This window comes from Aulostomus chinensis, chromosome 19 (assembly GCF_037954235.1).
Source record: "Aulostomus chinensis isolate RoL2024-O1b breed Wild chromosome 19, RoL_Achi_v1.0, whole genome shotgun sequence".
Classification (NCBI taxonomy): domain Eukaryota; kingdom Metazoa; phylum Chordata; class Actinopteri; order Syngnathiformes; family Aulostomidae; genus Aulostomus; species Aulostomus chinensis.
In genome coordinates this window covers 12,998,123-13,018,304 of record NC_141338.1, presented here as the reverse complement: position 1 = coordinate 13,018,304, position 20,182 = coordinate 12,998,123, and the positions used below count along the sequence as shown (strand labels likewise).

The following is a 20,182-nucleotide window of genomic DNA, read 5'->3' as shown; positions in this document are numbered from 1 at the left end:
CTTGAAAAAGTGTAGAGGTAAGGTTTGAAGTTTCACAGGTTGGCCCTCACTGAAAAAAAAGAAGAAGCGGGATCGTTATCAAGTATCAGTACCATGACGGTCCTGGAGAGTCCAGCGTATCGATTCATTAGCAATGTGGTGTCTCACAGTTTGATTTAATCCTGCTTTGTGACAGTAATTATTTGCAGGTCATTATTATTAAAAGTGAGACCACAGAATATCAAGCTGCTTCAATGGAGTACAGCTAGAAAATACTCCCCAGATAATGTTCATTGCTGACAGCTTCAGAGACGGTTAACCTACAGGTTTATGTTTAGGGGGAGAATCATTTCTGACGTGAATTATAAATTCTTCTGGAATCATTTGTCTAGAAATGGTAAACTCAATTTATACAGCGCTTTTCTACCTTAGCAGCATTCTAAGTGCTTTATAATGTCATGTCATATCATTCACACACACACACACACACACACACACAGATGGTGAAGGCTGCCATGCAAGGCACCAACCTATTCCATCCATCCATTTTCCTCCACTTATCCTGTTAAGGGTTGGGGGAGGGGGGGGATCCTATACCAGCAGCCTTCAGGTGGGAGGCAGGGTTCACCCTGGACAGGTCACCAGTCCATCACAGGACCAACACATAGAGACAGACAACCATTCACACTCACAGTCACACCTACGGTCAATTTAGAGTATCAATCAGCCTCGTCCCCTCTTGATGTCTTTGGACTGTGGGAGGAAGCTGGAGTACCAGAGAGAACCCACACAGGAACAGGGAGAACATGGAGACTCACACAGAAAGATCCTGTGATGGAGCCGGGACTCGAACCTGGAACCTTCTTGCTGTGAGGCCACCGTGCTGACCTCTGCACCACCGTGCCGCCGCCACCACACTCAGGGTTAATTAAAAATGAATAATCAATTTGAGTCTTCATGATTTAAGTGCTGCAGAATGAAAGTTGCAAGAATGGTTGATACTGATATCAACTGAGTCATCAAGGTAAAAAGAGATTTGGGACATCCCCAAACATACTTATGGAGATGAGTCACATATCTTTGCTCAGATGACTTAAATATTTTAGAGATGCATCATCACAAATCTCACACATCTGTGGACAGCTATTACTTCGGCCTTAAAATCCACTACATTCTGTGGAATAATTAGTTTGCATAGCATGTATAACACAAAGGAAAAATAAAAGAGACTTCAACTTCATTATTAATGTAATGTGGTTCAATGTGCTGTGTGTAGCCTATTCAAACAGACAAGGACAAAATTTGGAAATTTTCACATTCACGTATTGAGACATTTGTAATGAACCTATTTAATTGTAATTCAGTAGATTAGACAAAAAAAAACAAACTTGCTCTACAAGGAAACGCAACGAAGCGTTCTCAATGGTTTCTAAAATTTCCCTGTGAAATTTACCAAGATCAAACAGGGTGTTTCCACACTCAGGTCTAAAGTGCCATGTCATGATCACATGTAAACATGCAGCGTCAGCCAAACACATCGAACACATTTAGACAGTTGAAACCGCGTGATGCTATCATGTCAGCCACCTTAATGCTGGGTTTAATTTATTACTTCCTCTTTCCAGTGACAAGCTCGTCATGAGTCTGTTTGGGAGCTCACATTGTGTTTACTGAAAGGGCAGAATTCCCGCTGGCTGCTCGTGCTTCGATCAGCACGTCGAGAGCCTGTTTTTCAAGCATTTGATCCATTATTTGAGGACTTACAAAAAAGTTTTATCTCGTTTCCGTGTTTTTTTCTCAGGTCAGTCAGTCTAGTGTTTTAAACAACTTTCTGAAGCGGGTTTGTGCCAGGTAAAAAGGGAGCTATGTGAATACTTGGAATAAGGAAATAATTTGAGGACATAAAACCATTTGCCACACTTGGCCTGGCATCAAAGACCTGTATTATGAACTCAAGGAAGAGGCTTTATGAGGTCACTGCAGGGCTTGAATTTCCTTTAGGTTGTGCAATGACCAGGGACTTCCATACAGTTAGGTCAAACCCAAAATGACTCTTCCTGGGTTTTTTGTTTTTTTTTAATAAAGTGAATGTGGTAATCAAACTGTTGACATTATTCTAAATAAGACAATATTTGTATTCCACGAGTTGCTTGTAGAATATATTACTGATATTCCTGTTTACATGCCCGCCAACATCACTTGGCTACATCCTAAGTTGTCATTTCCTTTAAAATTCTGGCCCAAGACTTTTTCTGGCAAACGTTTACTTGCTACTACAGAGAACTGTGCATAATGCATTGTGAAGCAGTTTGAACACATGGCAATAATGTGAAAACTAACAGGACTAAATAGGTGAATACATGACAAGATACACTTCAGTCATGCAACAAAGATCAGAGTATCCTCGTCTCGTCTCGTCCGCAGGGGCAGCAGCCTCAGCAAGGAAACCCAGACTGCCCTCCCCCGAGGCACTTCAACCTCCTCGACACCCTCCACCACCTGGCTACACCTAGAAATTCTATCCATAATAGTTATGAACTCAAAAAGTGACAAAGGGCCTTGGTGGAGTCTAACCCTCATTGGGAACAAGTCAGACTTGCTGCCGGCAACATGAACCAGACTCTCACTCCTCCTGTACAGAGACCGAACAGCCCTTTGAAAGGGGCCATCCACCCTATACTCCCGGAGTACCCCCCACAGGGTGCTCCTGGGAACACGGTCATAAGCCTTCTCCAAATCCACAAAGCACATGTGGACTGGTAGGACAAACTCCCATGCCCCCTCCAACACCCTAGCGTGGGTGAAGAGCTGATTCACGGTTCCATGGCTGGGAAGAAAACCACACTGCTCCTTCTCGATCTGAGGTTCGCCTATCGACTGGACCCTCCTCGATCTGAGGTTCGCCTATCGACTGGACCCTCCTCGATCTGAGGTTCGCCTATCGACTGGACCCTCCTCGATCTGAGGTTCGCCTATCGACTGGACCCTCCTCGATCTGAGGTTCGCCTATCGACTGGACCCTCCTCGATCTGAGGTTCGCCTATCGACTGGACCCTCCTCGATCTGAGGTTCGCCTATCGACTGGACCCTCCTCGATCTGAGGTTCGCCTATCGACTGGACCCTCCTCGATCTGAGGTTCGCCTATCGACTGGACCCTCCTCGATCTGAGGTTCGCCTATCGACTGGACCCTCCTCGATCTGAGGTTCGCCTATCGACTGGACCCTCCTCGATCTGAGGTTCGCCTATCGACTGGACCCTCCTCTCCAGTACCCTGGTATAGACCTCATTCCCTTTGTTTTGAACTGATTACTGCCATCCCTGACTATCACCTTATTCAGGGATAGAATTTGTTCGAATTATCGTCTTACTCAGGCTAATATCAACATGTTGCCATCCATGTAAACATAGCTGCTGTCTATCTGGAATGATGCAGGTGTGTGAATTATTGAACAAACAGTATTCTGATTTTGTTACTATGTTTCTAACCTGCACCTGTGTTCTACGAGCTTTTGTGATTGTTGCAAGCTACTTGTCTTATCTGTTGAAAGGCTGTACTGAGCTACACACTGTGAGCACAAATGAGTGATTAGTTACCTTTTCTTCGTTGATAGCAGGCGACCACTGCAAGAATGACGACCAGAATTGCAGCTGTGCTGAACGCAATGATGAGCGCCTCATGTTTTGCATGGGGCTGTGGTATTTCATCTGTGAAATTGGAGAAAGCACAGAAGGATTCATGTCGAAAATGCACCACAACACTTTCGGTGTCAAACTGGAGGGCACGAGAGAGCACAGGACTTCCTCACCTGAACTCAAGCTAACCCAATGTAAACAACAACAACAACAAAAAGGAAAAAAAAAAAACTTTTTTCTCAATACAAATATCTGCCCTATTAACAGCTTCTTTCTTGGCCTAGACTTCAACAAATGTCGTGAAAATTTAGTTTTTGCATAATCCTGCAAACAAACGCCAATGATCATAACCCCTTTCTGGGCATAGCAATTAAGCAATTACCAGTGTTGAGTAATGTGGTCTCTTTTAATTTGACCACCATGGAAATAACCAAGTATACCAAAGTGGTGCTCACTTCCCCCTTCAGCGTGTATGACTCACTTGTGGTGCAATCGTCTTAATTGGTTGTGTGAGCAGGGAAAACTTACTTTTCTTCCTAGAGTGAATTTCCATGATCATAAAAAGCAGTAAAACCTACTACAATCCTCTGATGGGCTTGGCTAAACATACTTGCATATCAAGTCATGAATACGTACAAATTGGTCTGACTTTTCCACACACACACACACACACAAACACACACAATAAGACCTCTTGAAATAGCAAAAGTTGAAGCTGACCTACAGCCACCTACAGACTCATTTAGAGGCTGGGTACCGATGGAAAAACCTGTGGGCAAAAATTCCACCTGCCAAGAAGTGGCAGACAGCGGAGGTTGTTCACAGACACTTCTAAGACAAACTACATGAGAATAACAGGAAATGAGCCAGCGATGACTGGGCTGCTGATCTTTCTTTTATTCATCATTTATATTTTATCTATAGAAATCGATGTTTCAAGATGGAGGTTGAATAGTTTAAAAACCCAAAAGGGTTCAACTGCGTCTCACGGGATTTTATTCTGAGCAGTAGAGAAAATTACCTGGAATATGAAATGTTGCAGAGAGGCCACCATCTGTAAAGGAACAGGAGTAGTTGTTTTGGGCTGATGCGCTGACACGGATCTGGCTGGTGACTCTAAAGAGCTGGTCTGGTGTCGACACAGACGTGGTGCTGGAATTGAGATCTGCGTACGTTGACGTTCCATTGCGCCACACAACAGGGGAAGCAGGGTATCCCTCAGACTGGCAGGTTAGCAGGACCTCATCCTCTGTAACCCTCTTAATGTGTTTATCCACCTTTTTATAAGGCGCTAAACCAAGAATCAGATAGTGAGAATACACAGTAAATATCATGTGAGCGGGAGCACTACTAAGACAGGAGCAGGAGAAAATTCCCCTCATTCTATGCACATATCCAGATAGTGTTGACAGATCAAGTGAAGCAAGTGACTGCTATATTGACCGAGTCTCAGCGGTTCCACAACGTTTCCTCTCCCTTGCGTGCTCTCATATCTGAATCAGCTTTAACGCCACAGAAAATATCCTCAACTTGTACAGCCTCTACACTCATAACTCAAAATGCTAATAGTGTCTCGGGTTAAAAACTACAAAGGAGAAAGTACACAAACTATGGAAACAAGTTTGGTACATGTACTCCTCTGATACTCCAAAATCTAAACCTGTTCAGAGAAGAGGCGTCAAAGAAGTTTGGCACGCCTCAAACCACCTTAGGTGCATGCTCCACAAATTGAAATCAATATGTCTTCTTCAGAACATGCGTCAAGCACTTGCTTTATGTTTAAACCCCAAAAAGACAATGAAGTTTGGGTTTTGGCCTGTCAAGAGCTGCTGTCATTCCTCAGCCAATACAGCACATCAACATGTCAATGCTCCTTTAAGACTGTGACGATTACTGCGTTTATCAATACTAGCGAGGAGGGCGTTGGTTAAATGGGGAAACAAAGTCTTTCCAAATGATGTAAAACTTATGTCAGTTTCATCTGCAGAATAACAAAATCTCTGTAAATGTTCAGAAATGACCACATGCTTTGACACTGAGCAAAACCCTTCTGGGAGAACACTTCCTGTGGTCGATGAAGATCAATTTATAAGTGTCATAGACTCAGCGTTTACCAGAAACGGACAGGGTCATGTCCTTGTAGTCTGCCCCTTTCTCTGACTGCATCAAGCACTGGTAAGTTCCTGAATCGGTCATCCTGAGGTTGGACACCTACAAAAAGGAGAAGGGGGGAGCTTATAAAGCTTATAAAACTCTGATGCTGCATTCCTCTCTCATGTCTTGCCCTGGCCCAGTCATCGTCTCTACCTCATCTACATCAGGGGATTTTGCAGGAAACAACTCAACATTTAGCCAATAAACTCAAAAGTAATTCTGATAATATCACAGCCAGTAATGACCTGTAACTTGGCCCAGCCTCCTTTCAGCTCCTCCGTCAGAGTCCTTACACGACCCTTGAAGTCTGGGTGCTGCGACCCCAAGCGCTCCTCCAAATTATCCATCCGGTAAACTTCCCGGACTAAAGAAGGCGTCACCCAGTGCCAGGTGATACTGAAGCTGGGGTCAGGTGTCGACAGCACGGGCTGAAACCTGCAGCCCATCACAACTTCCCCTCTGAACTCTGACCTGTACATTGTTTGTTCTGCCTCAACAATGAACAAGTCTGAAGGAAAGAAATAGAGAGAGGAAGTAGTGATGATGTTAATCGTAGCTGTAGACATGGCTTGAGTGTTGAATAGGAATTACGCTGATGCTGGTATTAAAGTAGTCTCAACTACATACCTGAGAGGCATGGCTGCAACAGGACTTGCAAAACAAAAATAGTTAGCAACCAGTCCATTAAGACCTTAGAAAAAGAAAGAAGAGTGATACAGATGTTAGTGGTACCACTGTACTGAAGCATGGGAATACAAGTTAGTCCACTGTAACAAAAACATGTCTGCCTACCTTCTATCAGAGGTCAAATGCTGCAGCTCGCGTCTTCATGAGATGTTTCCTTCTTCTTAAGCAGTAAATGAGCTCTCATCCACCACGCCGGTCCTTAATCCGACTGTGTTCGTCACCGTCGCCCAGCCCAGGTAATTAGTAGCGAGGCACCAGCAACGTCCTCACTGGTAATCGATCTGTTAGAGTCCAGCCACAAGCTTACGAAGAGCGACTCTTTCTTTCGATATTTAACAGCAGCCGTATGATGTGTGGGCTGTGTACATGCGCGGGTGCGCGCGCGCGCGCGCGCGTGTGTGTGGGGATGGGGGGTTGTCATCCGCTCACCCGTTTTGCCGTTTTGTGGTTAACTGACTCAAATAAAACATCACTTCACACCATCAGAAACAAAGAAACTATCTTCCAGGAAGGAGGAACTTTGGACACCACTGACAGGAAAGAGGCTGACTTTTGTCATAAAGCGCGTTTGTTTTCACAACTTGTTTTCTGCTTGTTAGATAATCTCAGAGTTGCCAGCAATGATGTTCAAAATGATGACCTAAACTGAGGTTCATCTTTTTGGCAAAGGTCTTTTTTTTAAAGAGATTTTTTACATGTGTGTGTGTGGACGAAGAGCAGAAGAGGGCAGTGGTGATACCAGCTGATTTCACCATCAGGAAGAAGGAACACAAGAAGGTCGAAAAGTACCAGGGGTTAAAATAACAGTGAGAATGGATGTGGAAGTGGAAGGTCAAGGTGATGTGGTCCCAGTGTTAGTAGGAGCACTCCGGACGGGGACCCCCAAACTGGGAGAGTGAGGAACAGGAGCAGAGACCAGGAAGAACACCTGAGACCTCAGTCATAGGAACTGCTGAGATAGAACACAAAAGCTCCCAGGTCTCCCAGGGGTAGGGTCTGATAGATAGATAGATAGACTGATAGACTGATAGATAGATAGATAGATAGATAGATAGATAGATAGATAGATAGACTGATAGACTGATAGATAGATAGATAGATAGATAGATAGATAGATAGATAGATAGACTGATAGACTGATAGATAGATAGATAGATAGATAGATAGATAGATAGATAGATAGATAGATAGATAGACATGTGACTCATCTCCATAAGTATGTTTGGGGATGTCCCAAATCTCTTTTTACCTTGATGACTCAGTTGATATCAGTATCAACCATTCTTGCAACTTTCATTCTGCAGCACTTAAATCATGAAGACTCAAATTGATTATTCATTTTTAATTAACCCTGAGTGTGGTGGCGGCAGCACGGTGGTGCAGTGGTCAGCACTCTTGCCTCACAGCAAGAAGGTTCCAGGTTTGAGTCCCGGCTCCAGCACAGGATCTTTCTGTGTGAGTCTCCATGTTCTCCCTGTTCCTGTGTGGGTTCTCTCTGGTACTCCAGCTTCCTCCCACAGTCCAAAGACATCAAGAGGGGACGAGGCTGATTGATACTCTAAATTGACCGTAGGTGTGACTGTGAGTGTGAATGGTTGTCTGTCTCTATGTGTTGGCCCTGTGATGGACTGGTGACCTGTCCAGGGTGAACCCTGAAAGCTGCTGGGTTCGGATCCAGCCCCCCAGACCCCTAACCAGAATAAGCAGAAGACGATGGATGGATGGATGGATATATATATGTATGATATGAACACCACAGCAAGTACAGTGTGTGATGGAGCGCTGATGTTGTACACTGAATAGCCAGGGTTTCAATGAAGAGAAGTTTGTCTCCACACCCAAGGAAAATACTTAATTCAGAAATGAATCAATAAATGCAGAAATAAAGACAATTCATAAGCTTTTGCACTAAGTTCTATAACATAACATAGTTTGAATAAATCAGACATCTTCTTCTGTCGGCAGTGATTATAACAAATAAAATAAAATGAATAAAGACCATTTCAATAACAGTGACTATACATACTTGTCATGCAATTTCTTGTCATTTTTTTTGCCAAATGCCAAATTATACAGATTAAACCTGGAATATTTTTTCTCATGATGTTATCTAGATGTGCCGCCAAATCCTCAGACCCATGTAGTCAACACATCAATAGAAGAGCTGGGAATTTGAACTGAAGAACTTCTGAAATGAGATTTCAGGGTTTTCTTTCCCACCTTCTTATCAGCCAGATGGGATTTCCATGTATGATATGATCTCAGCTCCTGTGCTGCATTGGCTTGTCCTCAGTATGAATATATGAAACCTTCAAGGGCTTTCCCATCTCATCACTTACTGGCCTCCACGTGTTGTGCATGTTTTGACACGACTGTTTTCATGTTTCCTGATGAGACTCTTCTTTGGCTCCGCTGTGTCTTTTGGAAATGCCGCAGGAATAATACAGACTTCCATCTCATGCAAATTTAAACAGGGTTCAGGCGGATCAGGTCTGTTTGTTTAAAAAAAAAAAAATTCGCTAGCAGCTTTAAAACATGTAATGAGGATGTTAAAAGTCCTAGGAGCAGCAGGGACATCATAGATCCGGGGTGTCCAAACTGATTCAGTTCGAGCCGTGTGGCTGCAGCTTTGCGTTCCAACCAAGCAAAAGCAACACCTGATTCTACTTAAATCAACTAAGCTGTGCCAACGTCAAGCTTTTGCTTGGTTGGAATGCAAACCTGCAGCCACACGGCTCGAACTGAATCAGTTTGAACACCACTGTCATAGATCATGTGGAAAGCTTATTACAATGAGGAAAGTCCAGTTTAAGATTTGATAAGCTGCCACGGTGACACTAAAGATCGCTTGCCTTGAAACAAGGAGTTGTCACATGAATCCTTGTTTCACTTTCATTGACCAAGAGTGACCAAAGAAAAAAACCAGCTTAAGTCAACAAAATCCCATACAAGCTAACTGTATTATTTCCCACAGTTTGAAGAGCTGTCCAGTTTCATAAATCCCTAATCTTCTGCTGCAGCTGGAATAAACATGTCTGTGTGTATAGGTCTGATATTATTTCATAAATTTTAAATTAACATTTTCTGATCACTGGGGAGGCTCAGGGGGGTCAACCACAAACCCCTAGGATCTTTATCATCAGTCCCTCTTGTTCACTCCCTCATTTCCAGCAGTAAATAGCCACAGAAACAAAGTCAAAGTCAAAAGGTCAAAGTCAGCTTTACTGTCAAATGTGCTATATATGCATGACATACAGCACAGATGATATTTCAGTCCTCTCAGACCCACAGTGCAAACTGGCAATAACCATAAAGAAACAGAAAAGTAAAATGCCTTAAAAGGTAGCCTTTGAAAGTTAACTTACAGGTTTATGATTCTGACTTTGACTTAGAAATGTTTCAAAAAGGATGAGGAATCCCCATGAGACCAAGAATGGCCAACGGGTGGAGCTATTTCCTAGCAAAATGCGTCAGCTCGAAACTGACGACCATGCCTCGGACAAATTTGTGTGTGTGTGTGTGTGCGCGCGCGCGTACGCGTGTGTGCGTGTGTTCCTTTTCCAAGCTCTCGTATTTTAATTTGAAAAGAACTGCAGGAAGTACATCATTTGTTTAAACCCGGAAGTCTGACGCTAATATTTGACAGTAGCATAGATAGGAAGTTAGCTAATTCAAGCCACCGTGCTCAGGTTAGTGTTTTTCAAATGTGACTTGTGCTTGAATTTTCCAAAGTTCTATTTTGTTTGACGACAAGCACAGCGATAAATTAAAACCGAAATATATTTGATACGCTATAAACAAGTTAGCCAAGCTAACAGTGAAGGTCAGACTAGAAGCTTTCAGGTGAAACGTGTGAAGCTTTTTCATTGACAACTCAGCTCTGTGTCGTTACTCTAACTGGAAAGTGCTTCTGACACCTTATTGTTGTTTGCTAACGTGTTTCTAGTAACACACCAGTAACAGTGGCAGTGCAAGAGAAGTCATATCCAAGATTATTTGTCATTAGTACCTCTGTTTATGTTTGAACTGACTACAGAATGATGTTGAGCTGTTTTATCCACAGGTCGACAGTACCATCATGGGGTTTCTGCTGTCTAAATCCATGGACGCAAACTTTAAAAAGCAGCAGGAGTTCATGCTGCACAACTCACGGCTGCAGGTGAGTGAAGGCGCATCCGCCAGCATACAGTCATACTTAGATCCTTTAACATGGGAGGATGTGGTTATGACTGACTTTTTGCAGTACTGACTTACTTACATACATGTTCATGTAGTATCAAAGTTATTAGGTGGTCATTAGTTTTATTAAAATACGCTGACATGGATTTTTTTGGCTGTTTTTTTCATGTGTAAACAGTTGTGGCAGAGAATGTGTTGTCATGAAGCTTTACCTCAATGGTGTGGAAAGGAAATTTAGAGGCAAAAATGTGTGTGAACCTGCCAGAGGTACTCCAAGTGGTTTATAGCAACATTTCTCAAACTTCTTCACATCTTTAAAATGATATTTGCTGCAGCTAAATTACCAATAGGCCTTAAATTCCTACCATGCAAATAAAAAACATGTTTCTGATAATTATTTACTAACATTTCTGCACTACCTAGTACTATCTAGTAAAGGTAGACCAGATATTATAACAATGTATTGAGAAATCACATCTTATCCTAATGAAGGCAAATGAATTCCTTTATCCTAGGCCTCTGTTTTTGTTTTTTATTCCCTCTCCAATGTGAAACAATGTACACATTTCAGATGCTGAATAAATGACATGGGCTGCAGGATAGTTTTCCTTTTTCTAACTTTCTCGTGGGTAGCTGTACATTCAGGTGAAACTACACTAGAAATTGTAGTAGAAAACAAGTAGGCTGCCTCATGTGGCTCATTGGTGAACTGCAGATATGAAACGTCCCTAAAAGACTGAAGGAAATATGTTGTTTTCAAATGGGGACATGATTGTGTGGTCATGAGTAGAGTCTGTATGAAGACCCTCCTTGTGGTATTCAGGTGTGCATCTGCTGAAAGGGTTCCAGTATCGTAAACACAAGTTCATCAGTTCTGGTTAGAGGCAGCAGTTGCGCAGATTTATTCAGCAAACCACATGTGGTGTTTAGTACTCACTTGAATGATAATTAACACACTGTTGTCCATCATCCGCAGAGGCAGACAAGAAGATTGACACCCTTCTCTCCTCAGTGTGTATCAGGGAGCTGAGACTCACTGCTAGGTAGCCTAGCACAATAAAATGACAGCAGTTGTTAACATACCTCCATCAAATGTCATCAGCAGAACTAGCGTTGTGTTTAACTTTAGCTATGACATAACTTTAAAACTGTGAGATATTGTAATTTTAGAGACAGACACAAAGCTGGAACGACTTTCCTGATTGGTTGTAGTGATTTTCTGTGATAGTTTTAAATTCCAGCCAATGAAACCAGACGTTTGACAACTAGAGGAGCGGCTGCTGCTCCTTATCACGAGTGTCTTTGTTAGAGAGGAGGAGTGGATTACTTCTGGACAAACCAAGATTATGATCCATTTGAATCAGGATAGGAGGAGAGAGGAGGAACTACAGGTTTTGGAAGCTAAGCAAACAGGAAGGAGGTATGCTCACCTGCCCGCCCCCCCACCACCACCATTCATTATCTTAAGCTAAGTGGCAGTTAGCTGGTCTCTGACGGTCTCAGCTCCCGACTGCAACATGGAGGAGAGAAGAGGATCGATCTACTTGTCTGGATCTGAGGAGGATGGACAAATAAGATTACGTTTTACTTTAATGGTTCTGTTACATGAGCAAATCTAGCTGTCCTACTATCTCTATATTGTATATTCCTAGGAGAGCATCTGTTTATTCACACTCTCACACATGAAACTGCATTCCAGGTTATTCCTGCAGCTGTGCAGGTGAATCCAGCCCACGGGTCACACTGATCTGGTTTATCTAACTGTGTTTTAAGCCTAACATTTGTTCCATCTGGCCTCTTTCTTCACTTAAATTGAGAAGACCGCCGGTTTTATTGCCCTCATTAATATTATTATTTATTTTTTTGTCATTTTAGCATATTTGTAGCTGTTTTTCCCCCTTTTTGGAGCCAATTTGTTGTGATTTATATATGCCTGCGAGCTGCTGAGCAGCAGGTGGGATGTGTGACTCTTATAACACCAATGACATTATCCCACATGCACCCAAAAGGTGTGTCGGGGTGCTTCATTTTCACCTGGCCTCGCAGCTGTAAATGTGCTAGATGATGACTGATATTATTCACTGGCCAATTGAGTTTCAGAGCAGCGACGATGACTCGCATGCACACGATAACACATTGTTTCATATGTTTTAGCAACACACACTTTTTTAATGCAAATTCAGGCTTGAATATTTCTCACTTAACCTTTATCAGTCTGTCCGTTTGAAATCAGTTCATACAGTAGCTCAGATTGTTAGTTTGATTGATAAAACAAATTCAATATCGGTTACATTTAAAAGGCCAAGCGCTATTTTACTGTCTGTCGCTTGTTTCCGTCTTTATCTTTCAAATTATATTTTATATCATCAAATGTAATGACCAAGAATGACCATCGCAGCTTCAGAATAGCCGCCGTCCCGCCCCCCTGCATTAAGACGTCAACGATGATTGCTCGCCAGTGTTTCCAAGTCACATCTGTCACGGCTAATTAATCGCTGCCATTCTCCCCCGGTGGACTGGCAGTATTGTGTTTGGTCCATGTCAAATGTTGCTTTAACAGTCAGTGAATGTGAGTCCACTGGTGTGACGCACGTCTTGACAAATGGCAGCAATGAAATAACATGAATGATGTTTTTGTTCACGTCTTATTAAAGAAAGCGGCGTGGAAGACCTGTAATGGTGGGGTTATGCTTTTGATTTGAAGTCAGAGGAACTGAGTTGATGTGAGTGTGACGTGTCGATCCAACAAGGTTATTCACTGATGTGTTATATTTCACTGGGGTTTTTTTCACGGTGATGACTTTGCAGATGAAAAGAGAAATAAAGAGTTTGTATGTAGTATTTCTCAAAACCATTATGTTCAGAAGGTAGACAAATAAAACACAAAATATACGGGATCTTATCACACGATAATGCAACTTTTTATTGTTTTATTACAAAAAAGAAATACAATGTGGTCAACAGATGAATTATTACAATTCAAATGGAAATTAATCTTCATTTTGCCAAGAAAAAAGTCAAACATTTGCTGGTTACAGACTCTTAAAAATCGAGATTTGCTGCTTTTTGGAGTCTTTAGCTTTTGGACTGTTGGATGAACCAAAGAAGCAGTTTGAACGCGTCATTTCGGGCTCTCGTGAGGGGCATTTTTCACATTTTAATCCTGAAAACAATCGGCATATTGATCAGTGATGTCAGTAGGAACTTTGAGGGTTAAAACCATCAGTGTTCGTGTGCTTTATGTAAACTGTCGACCGTGATGATTCATGTCCACGAGTTTTTTTCTGGTATGGTCCTGTTGTGCGGGAGCTTTAACCCTCAGGAAATGCCAGTGAACTTCCCTCAGGTGTTCCTGCTCCACTCTCCCGTCGTCACCTTCTCACTGAACTCGTCACGACTCATTTCACATTCTCTCTTTCTGTCGTCACCACCCTGTCCCGTCACGGTTCTCTTCCTCTACGTTCCCTCAAACTGTATCATCTTATTATACTACAGGATTTGACTGTACTTTGTAAGCACATACATCAGAGATGTTACTTTGATGCTGTGAAGTGTTAATGTTGAGTCTTTAAACATTAGGCTTTCTCTTCTTTAGATTTATAAAGATGCATGTCCATCTGGCACGGATGGGTTAAAGTGAACTGCATGCACGTCCACTTTTGCGGTCAAAGGTCGGACACATCCAGCATCACGCAAGAACCTCACAAATGACCAGATTCACAAGTGATGTACGAGAATTTAATGCATTCACAGATTTGAAGCTTTGCTGTTGACTGTAAGACTGTGTTAATTAGTTTGAAGATATTTGTACTTTTAATCCCGATGTGACACGTTGGAAGATCATGGTGACCTCGTGGAGATCTGGCTCCTCCTCTCAACAAAGCGCGGACTAGACAGGAGTTAACCGGTGGAGGTGGACTGACTGATTTTTTTGTTTTTAATGGCTGAATAAGTACAGCAGGAAAAAGCTGACAGCGGATGTCCTCTTTGAAACCTCAAACAAACAGAGGATTTATGTCTTTGCAAAGGGGTCCAAAAAAAAAAAAAAAAAAAAACGTAAGTCGACGGTTAGCTCCTATTTTCAACTTCTGCGAGACTACAACGTTAACTAATTGAACTCCCAGCAATAAGACGGCAAACATGTTGATTGGATCAGCTGTTGCTGTGATTTTAATCACTCCGCAACAATCGCCAGCCCCGGTCTCTTGAGGATCAAACACTGGTCTCTCAAACGTTCAGAGCCGCTGTCTCCCTTCTGCTGAGGACGGAGGCTGTAATCAACTTAATCAGCACAAGTGTGCTGCTGCCTCTGCTGGATGATGATATAATTGGATAAACAGAGTTAAACTATTGATAAAAAAAAAAACCCACTGTAAGAAGCAAGTACGTTTCCTCAACCTCGACGTGACTGAAATGAGATTTTATCGACACGAGTTTAAAAAAAAAAGAAGAAGCAACTTGTAGAGAGCGTTGCTTCCTAAATTTCTCACGGTGCATAATCATTCACATCCTCGTGATATTTGTGTCACAGTAAAACTGCAGTTTCGATCTCAGGAAAACACATTCACCACTAAAATAACCGCAGGATCGTTAAGACACGTTCCGTGCTTCTGACGCGCTATGAAGACTCAATCGATCTCAAAAGTCGCCAAGTGTTAATTAAACTCTCCACAATCAGTCTTAACAACATGCTTGAAAAACAAATTCGATTTAATGCCTGATTGTGCATTTTCACCCCTCAGGGTCTGATAATGAACCAGTCACGTCATGATCAAGGCAAAATCCAACCTGGGCCATATTTCTGTGTGTTTTGGGTCAAGATGATTGATAGGTGTCCAAATTAATTCAGTACCTGTTCCGATGTAGTAGAGAGGCGTGTTTTTACATATTTAAAGGAGAAGTTACACTGAAAAAGAGGTTATATTGATATCTGATTATTCCTACTCCCTAATTACAAGTCCATCCATCCATCCATTTTCTTCTGCTTATCCTGTTAACAGTTGCGGGGGGGCTGGAGCCTATCCCAGCGGCTTTCGCTTTCAGGTCACCAGTCCATCGCAGGACCAACACATAGAGACAGACAACCATTCACACTCACAGTCACACCTACAGTCAATTTAGAGTATCAATCAGCCTCGTCCTCTCTTGATGTCTTTGGACTGTGGGAGGAAGCTGGAGTACCAGAGAGAACCCACACAGGAACAGGGAGAACATGGAGACTCACACAGAAAGATCCTGTGATGGAGCTGGGACTTGAACCCAGCGTGTGTGTGTGTGTGTGTGTGTGTGTGTGTGTGTGTCTGCCTGCGCGTGCGTACAGATGGAGCGTCAGATCCTGATGCAGAACCAGATGAGGGAGCGACAGATGGCCATGCAGATTGCCTGGTCCAGAGAGTTCCTAGTATACTTTGGCTCCTTCTTCACAGTGACCAGCCTGGGACTCACCGTCGGGTCAGTAGAAGTTGATTCAGGTGTGTTTAAGATGTAAACACATCTTAAACACACACATACAGACTGGCTGTATATGACTGCTGGACTCTTCACTGCTCCACATTAAGGTGAATCACACCTCCAGTGGCCTTTACTGCTCCAGCTGATGTTCTGGAAGTGTTAGACACGTCAAGTTGTGCTGTCTGTTGGTTGCGTTCCAACTAAATGTCAGTGGCTACAGTTTGAGCCTGACTCACAATTTCACTCTGTTGTATCATGAAACAGAGCTGCACTATTCCAGGATTGAGGTTTTCTCCAACAAAGATGACGATCAAAGGTGTAATTCCCTTTCCTGATATTTTGATGAAGATACGAACCATTAAAATGTTGTCTCTTTTTTTTTCTCTGATTTTTTTCTAGTGCCATTAAAAGAAGGAAGCCGGCCCTGATGGCTCCCATCGTTCCTCTGAGCTTCGTATTAGCCTACCAGATGGACAGCGCCTATGGAACGCTGATTTATCGTATCAGAGGTAAGGAAAATAAGTTCTCTCGTGCTTTTTAACGACTTTCATCAAATATCCAACCTCCGGTCATTACCACTCAGCTGGAAAGGCAGAAAGCTAATCGTTTTTGTTGATTAGCGGAGGTGTTCATGGCTCAAGTGGCTTATTCAAAAAGAGAGAAAACATAACACTGCATACAGTTGAGGGAAAAAAGAACAGCTCGTGTGCGTCTCTACTCTTTCTGCAGGTGAGGCTGAGAGCATCATGGCGTCTGAACACAGCCGTCTGGATTTGCCTAATGGGAGTCCAACCTTCGAGAGCATTGAGAAGGCCCGCCGTGCTAAAAGCAGCCTCGCCTCCTTCTTGGAGAAATGATGGTGGACAGAATGGGAGTCGTCCAGTGAGTGCATGCACCCGTGCTGCTTTTGCCTAATAGTGGAGAAATGGTCACGCGCCATTTGCCTTCTTGGACTCATCGAGTCTCATGGACTCATCTGTGGTTTGCACTACTTTACTGTCACGGACATCAAATTAGTCTACATCCGAGAAAATATAACAGTGGTTGTGGATATTTGGGAGCGCTTCCTCGGATTTTCTGCCATTTCATATCCATCTGCAGTTACAGACTTGCAGTTCTATCTAGCAGCGTAGGACTGAGCCCAGAAATAAGTCAGCACTGACGACCATTGGGTCCCCTCGTCTCAAAGTCAACAGTGATTTGGTGAAATGCCCAAAATAAGATCAGTGGTTCACACGAGCTTAAGATATATCAATGTTTTATCTGCCTCTCTTATGTATAAAATGCATCTTTTAATTCCACACTTTTCAATTTTGGTTGCTAAAAAAGTGTCGAAAGCCGTCTCCAGGCTTGTGAAGCGACTCATTTCAGTGCCATGCAGCCGCTGCTTTACCTTTGCCCTTCTAACAGTTGCATCTGTGTCCTTCACGTTCACCACAGTGCTGATTTTCTCCAGTAATAAAAAAATTCAGTGTAAAAATCCCGTCGGCTTTTGGTGGAGGGAGCGCGCGGTGACGCTGACCTCCAGGTTGGCCTCCAGAAAAACATCAGCATTCTTGCAGTAATCTGTCAAACTTATTCAACTTCTGAGCCTCAGCAGAGGTTTGTCCAGATGGCAGAGGTCCCGCCTCTGAATCTCGGGTGTATTCATGTTTATTTGGTTACTTGTTTTGCCGATCGACGGGAAAATGATCTGATGATTGATTCACTGTGTCAGTTGTGGATTGTAGAAAGCAAACCAAGCATTTGTGGGCAACTCTGTGGAGCTTCACAACTTGCGCTGGTTATATTTCTTCATATTTTAGAAACTAAAGGCATACTCAAACACTGGATTCATTAGCTTTAAAATTCTGAATTGTTTGGGAAAGAAAAGCAAATGAAGTTGCTGCTGATGAACTTTGCAAATGTCGGTGCAGATGCCTTTGTGTTTTTTTATTTTACAGCAGTGTTCAACGGGTGTCAAACGTTCTACGGTGCTGTTTTTAACGCAGTTATGTACATTTACCGTTTTGTAAACTGAATAAAAAGAATCACTGCAAAGACGTCCTCATCTTTCATCTGTGATCTTCTCTCTCTGTAGTAACAGAAACTCTCCCCAAGTGAATAATGCCCCCTCTTGAAAACAACTCTCAATCTAGATGACGCGTAAGTGTGTGTGTGTGTGTGTGTGTGTGTGTGTGTAAAAGAGAGAGAGAGGGAGGGATGAATGCACAGGTTGACGAGTGAACTCAGACCATATAAAATTGAGTCCACTGAGACAGAGACTAAAAGAAGAAGAGGAGATCCAGGAAGTTGAAGTCTCACCGCCGGGGTCTGTAGCTCTCATCACCGGGCGGAACTCAGCTGAAGATGCTGTGGAGGTTGACTCTGGCCGTGGTGGCGCTGGCGTGCGTCGGGGGCATATGCAGCTGTGTGAGGGCGGATGTCACCAGCAGACTGATCTTACCCAGGGACTACGGGGTGAAGCTGTGTGGCAGGGAGTTCATCAGAGCCGTCATCTTCACCTGCGGAGGATCCCGATGGAGACGCTCCACAGACGGGGACTCAGGTGAGAGGGCAGCAGCAAAGTAGGAGGGTGATTCCATGTTTTCTTTGGTGGTAAAAATGGGGGATGGTGGGGTGGTGGAAGGGTTAGGGGTTAAGTTCAGGTGATATTTTAGACTCATGTTATAATAACAGTCAGAGGGTCAATAAATGGTTAATAATGGTTAAGTGACATTCATCGCACTCTCATGCCTTCTTAAAATAATTACCTGAGTCATTTTTAACTTTTTTTTCTAAATCAACTCCTGATGATGTTTTGTTTCCAGTTTTTTGTTTTCTGAAAAACTTGAAAGAAGGACTGATTATTGTAAGACGGCGAGGTTGTACAACAAAGCCGTTAACAGCCTGCTATTGTCTTTCTTTAAGTAGGAGAAGATGATGGAAATGTTGAATGTTACAAGGATGCATGCTTGGGATGATATGACATCTGCGAGTAGTTCACCTGTCGTTTCTGCTGGATCTCTCTGTTCCAGTCCAAAGTTCAAGTGCCTTTGACATTAATTCAGCAGCTTTCTTTCTTTTCACATTCCTCCCTCAGACGCTTTCCGCTGGACGTCCCTCAGTGGGCTCACTCAGGCGGACCCCCAGAACACATGGCAGCAGAGCTCAGAGCTCCCAGACAACCGCTCCCTCCTCCGGGCCCCCTTCTCTTCCTCCCTAGCAGACCTGGTGGCCCTCCGGGGGGTCTTTGAGGACCAGAAGCAGCTGCCGAGTGACCCCCTAGATAAGTCTCCCCCATCTGCAGTTTTAAGGGAGCGAGAGGCAAACCCGTCAGCTGCCGACTGGCCTGTAACCAAGAAGAAGAGGAACTTTTCTCTGGGTGTTGCGGGGATGTGCTGCAGCCAAGGCTGCACCAAGAACGATATTGGACGCCTGTGCTGAGGACAGGAGCGCAGGGAGGGTGGGGAGGGAGTCGGGGTGGGGTGGGGGGGGGGGGTGGGGATTCTCACTGATAAAATACATGATGTAGTAATAAACTGATTCATTACTACAAACTCAATGTCTTATTTTCTTAAACCAGTGTGTCTCAGCATCCTGGGAAATAACTAGTGCCCCCCCCCCCCCACACACACACACACACACACAAACTTCCCTTTCTGCCTGAAAACACCAAAGAAGAAGTGCAAACTCTTGTCAGGAACAAACCTCGACAGAGTAAAAACTCCAGACTGTCAGTCTCTATTAAGAAATTAGCACATCTGCTGGATGTAGAACTGGAGGGTGGCCAGAGTATGATGTCACACCCTGAAAGTCCACACGCAGATTTAATGAAATAAAACATTTATGCCAATAACACAAAAGTTGATGTCTTTCGTAAAAGCCCATAACACCTGATAAATCTTTATTTACTGTGTACACAATGTAATAACATGAAGGGAAATGACGGCGATCTGTTAAAGGAAACGCCTCATAAATTCCACACCCTTCATCTCAGGTCCTAAATAATGATGTTCGGACATTTATCACATTAGAAGTTGTGGGAAATTATTTCCAGTCTTTGTACAAACTAACACACCCAAAAGTATCTTTGTCATTCAAAAAAAAGACACCGT

The 20,182-nt window shown here is 43.2% G+C and overlaps 3 protein-coding genes across 5 annotated transcripts in view; 2 read left to right on the top strand and 1 right to left on the bottom strand.

Moving 5' to 3' along the window:
* LOC147244138 (programmed cell death 1 ligand 1-like) overlaps window positions 1-6,889 on the bottom strand; it is an 8,529-nt gene extending 1,640 nt beyond the window's left edge. The window contains exons 1-8 of one of the 3 annotated variants that reach the window (XM_086188022.1): window positions 6,561-6,889; window positions 6,396-6,459; window positions 6,014-6,276; window positions 5,729-5,825; window positions 4,636-4,905; window positions 3,576-3,686; window positions 798-896; window positions 1-49 (exon numbers count right to left, since the gene is read on the bottom strand). The exon at window positions 1-49 is cut by the window's left edge and continues 1,640 nt beyond it. In XM_086188022.1, coding sequence (XP_086044148.1) covers window positions 33-49; window positions 798-896; window positions 3,576-3,686; window positions 4,636-4,905; window positions 5,729-5,825; window positions 6,014-6,276; window positions 6,396-6,453 — 915 coding nt within the window. In that variant the 5' untranslated portion in view covers window positions 6,454-6,459; window positions 6,561-6,889 and the 3' untranslated portion in view covers window positions 1-32. Of the gene's footprint in view, window positions 50-797; window positions 949-3,575; window positions 3,687-4,635; window positions 4,906-5,728; window positions 5,826-6,013; window positions 6,277-6,395; window positions 6,460-6,560 lie in introns of those variants that run through there. The other 2 variants (XM_086188023.1, XM_086188024.1) reach the window with 2 other exon arrangements.
* A 3,115-nt stretch (window positions 6,890-10,004) lies between these two features.
* Window positions 10,005-18,077, top strand: plgrkt (plasminogen receptor, C-terminal lysine transmembrane protein). The gene is made up of 5 exons (XM_086187954.1): window positions 10,005-10,144; window positions 10,519-10,614; window positions 15,955-16,085; window positions 16,485-16,594; window positions 16,815-18,077. The coding sequence occupies exons 2-5, from the start codon at window positions 10,534-10,536 to the stop codon at window positions 16,940-16,942; spliced, it is 450 nt and encodes a 149-aa protein (XP_086044080.1). The 5' UTR covers window positions 10,005-10,144; window positions 10,519-10,533; the 3' UTR covers window positions 16,943-18,077.
* A 154-nt stretch (window positions 18,078-18,231) lies between these two features.
* rln1 (relaxin 1) lies at window positions 18,232-19,511 on the top strand. Its single transcript, XM_086187953.1, has 2 exons — window positions 18,232-18,633; window positions 19,168-19,511. The coding sequence occupies exons 1-2, from the start codon at window positions 18,435-18,437 to the stop codon at window positions 19,509-19,511; spliced, it is 543 nt and encodes a 180-aa protein (XP_086044079.1). The 5' UTR covers window positions 18,232-18,434.
* The last annotated feature ends 671 nt before the right edge of the window (window positions 19,512-20,182 follow it).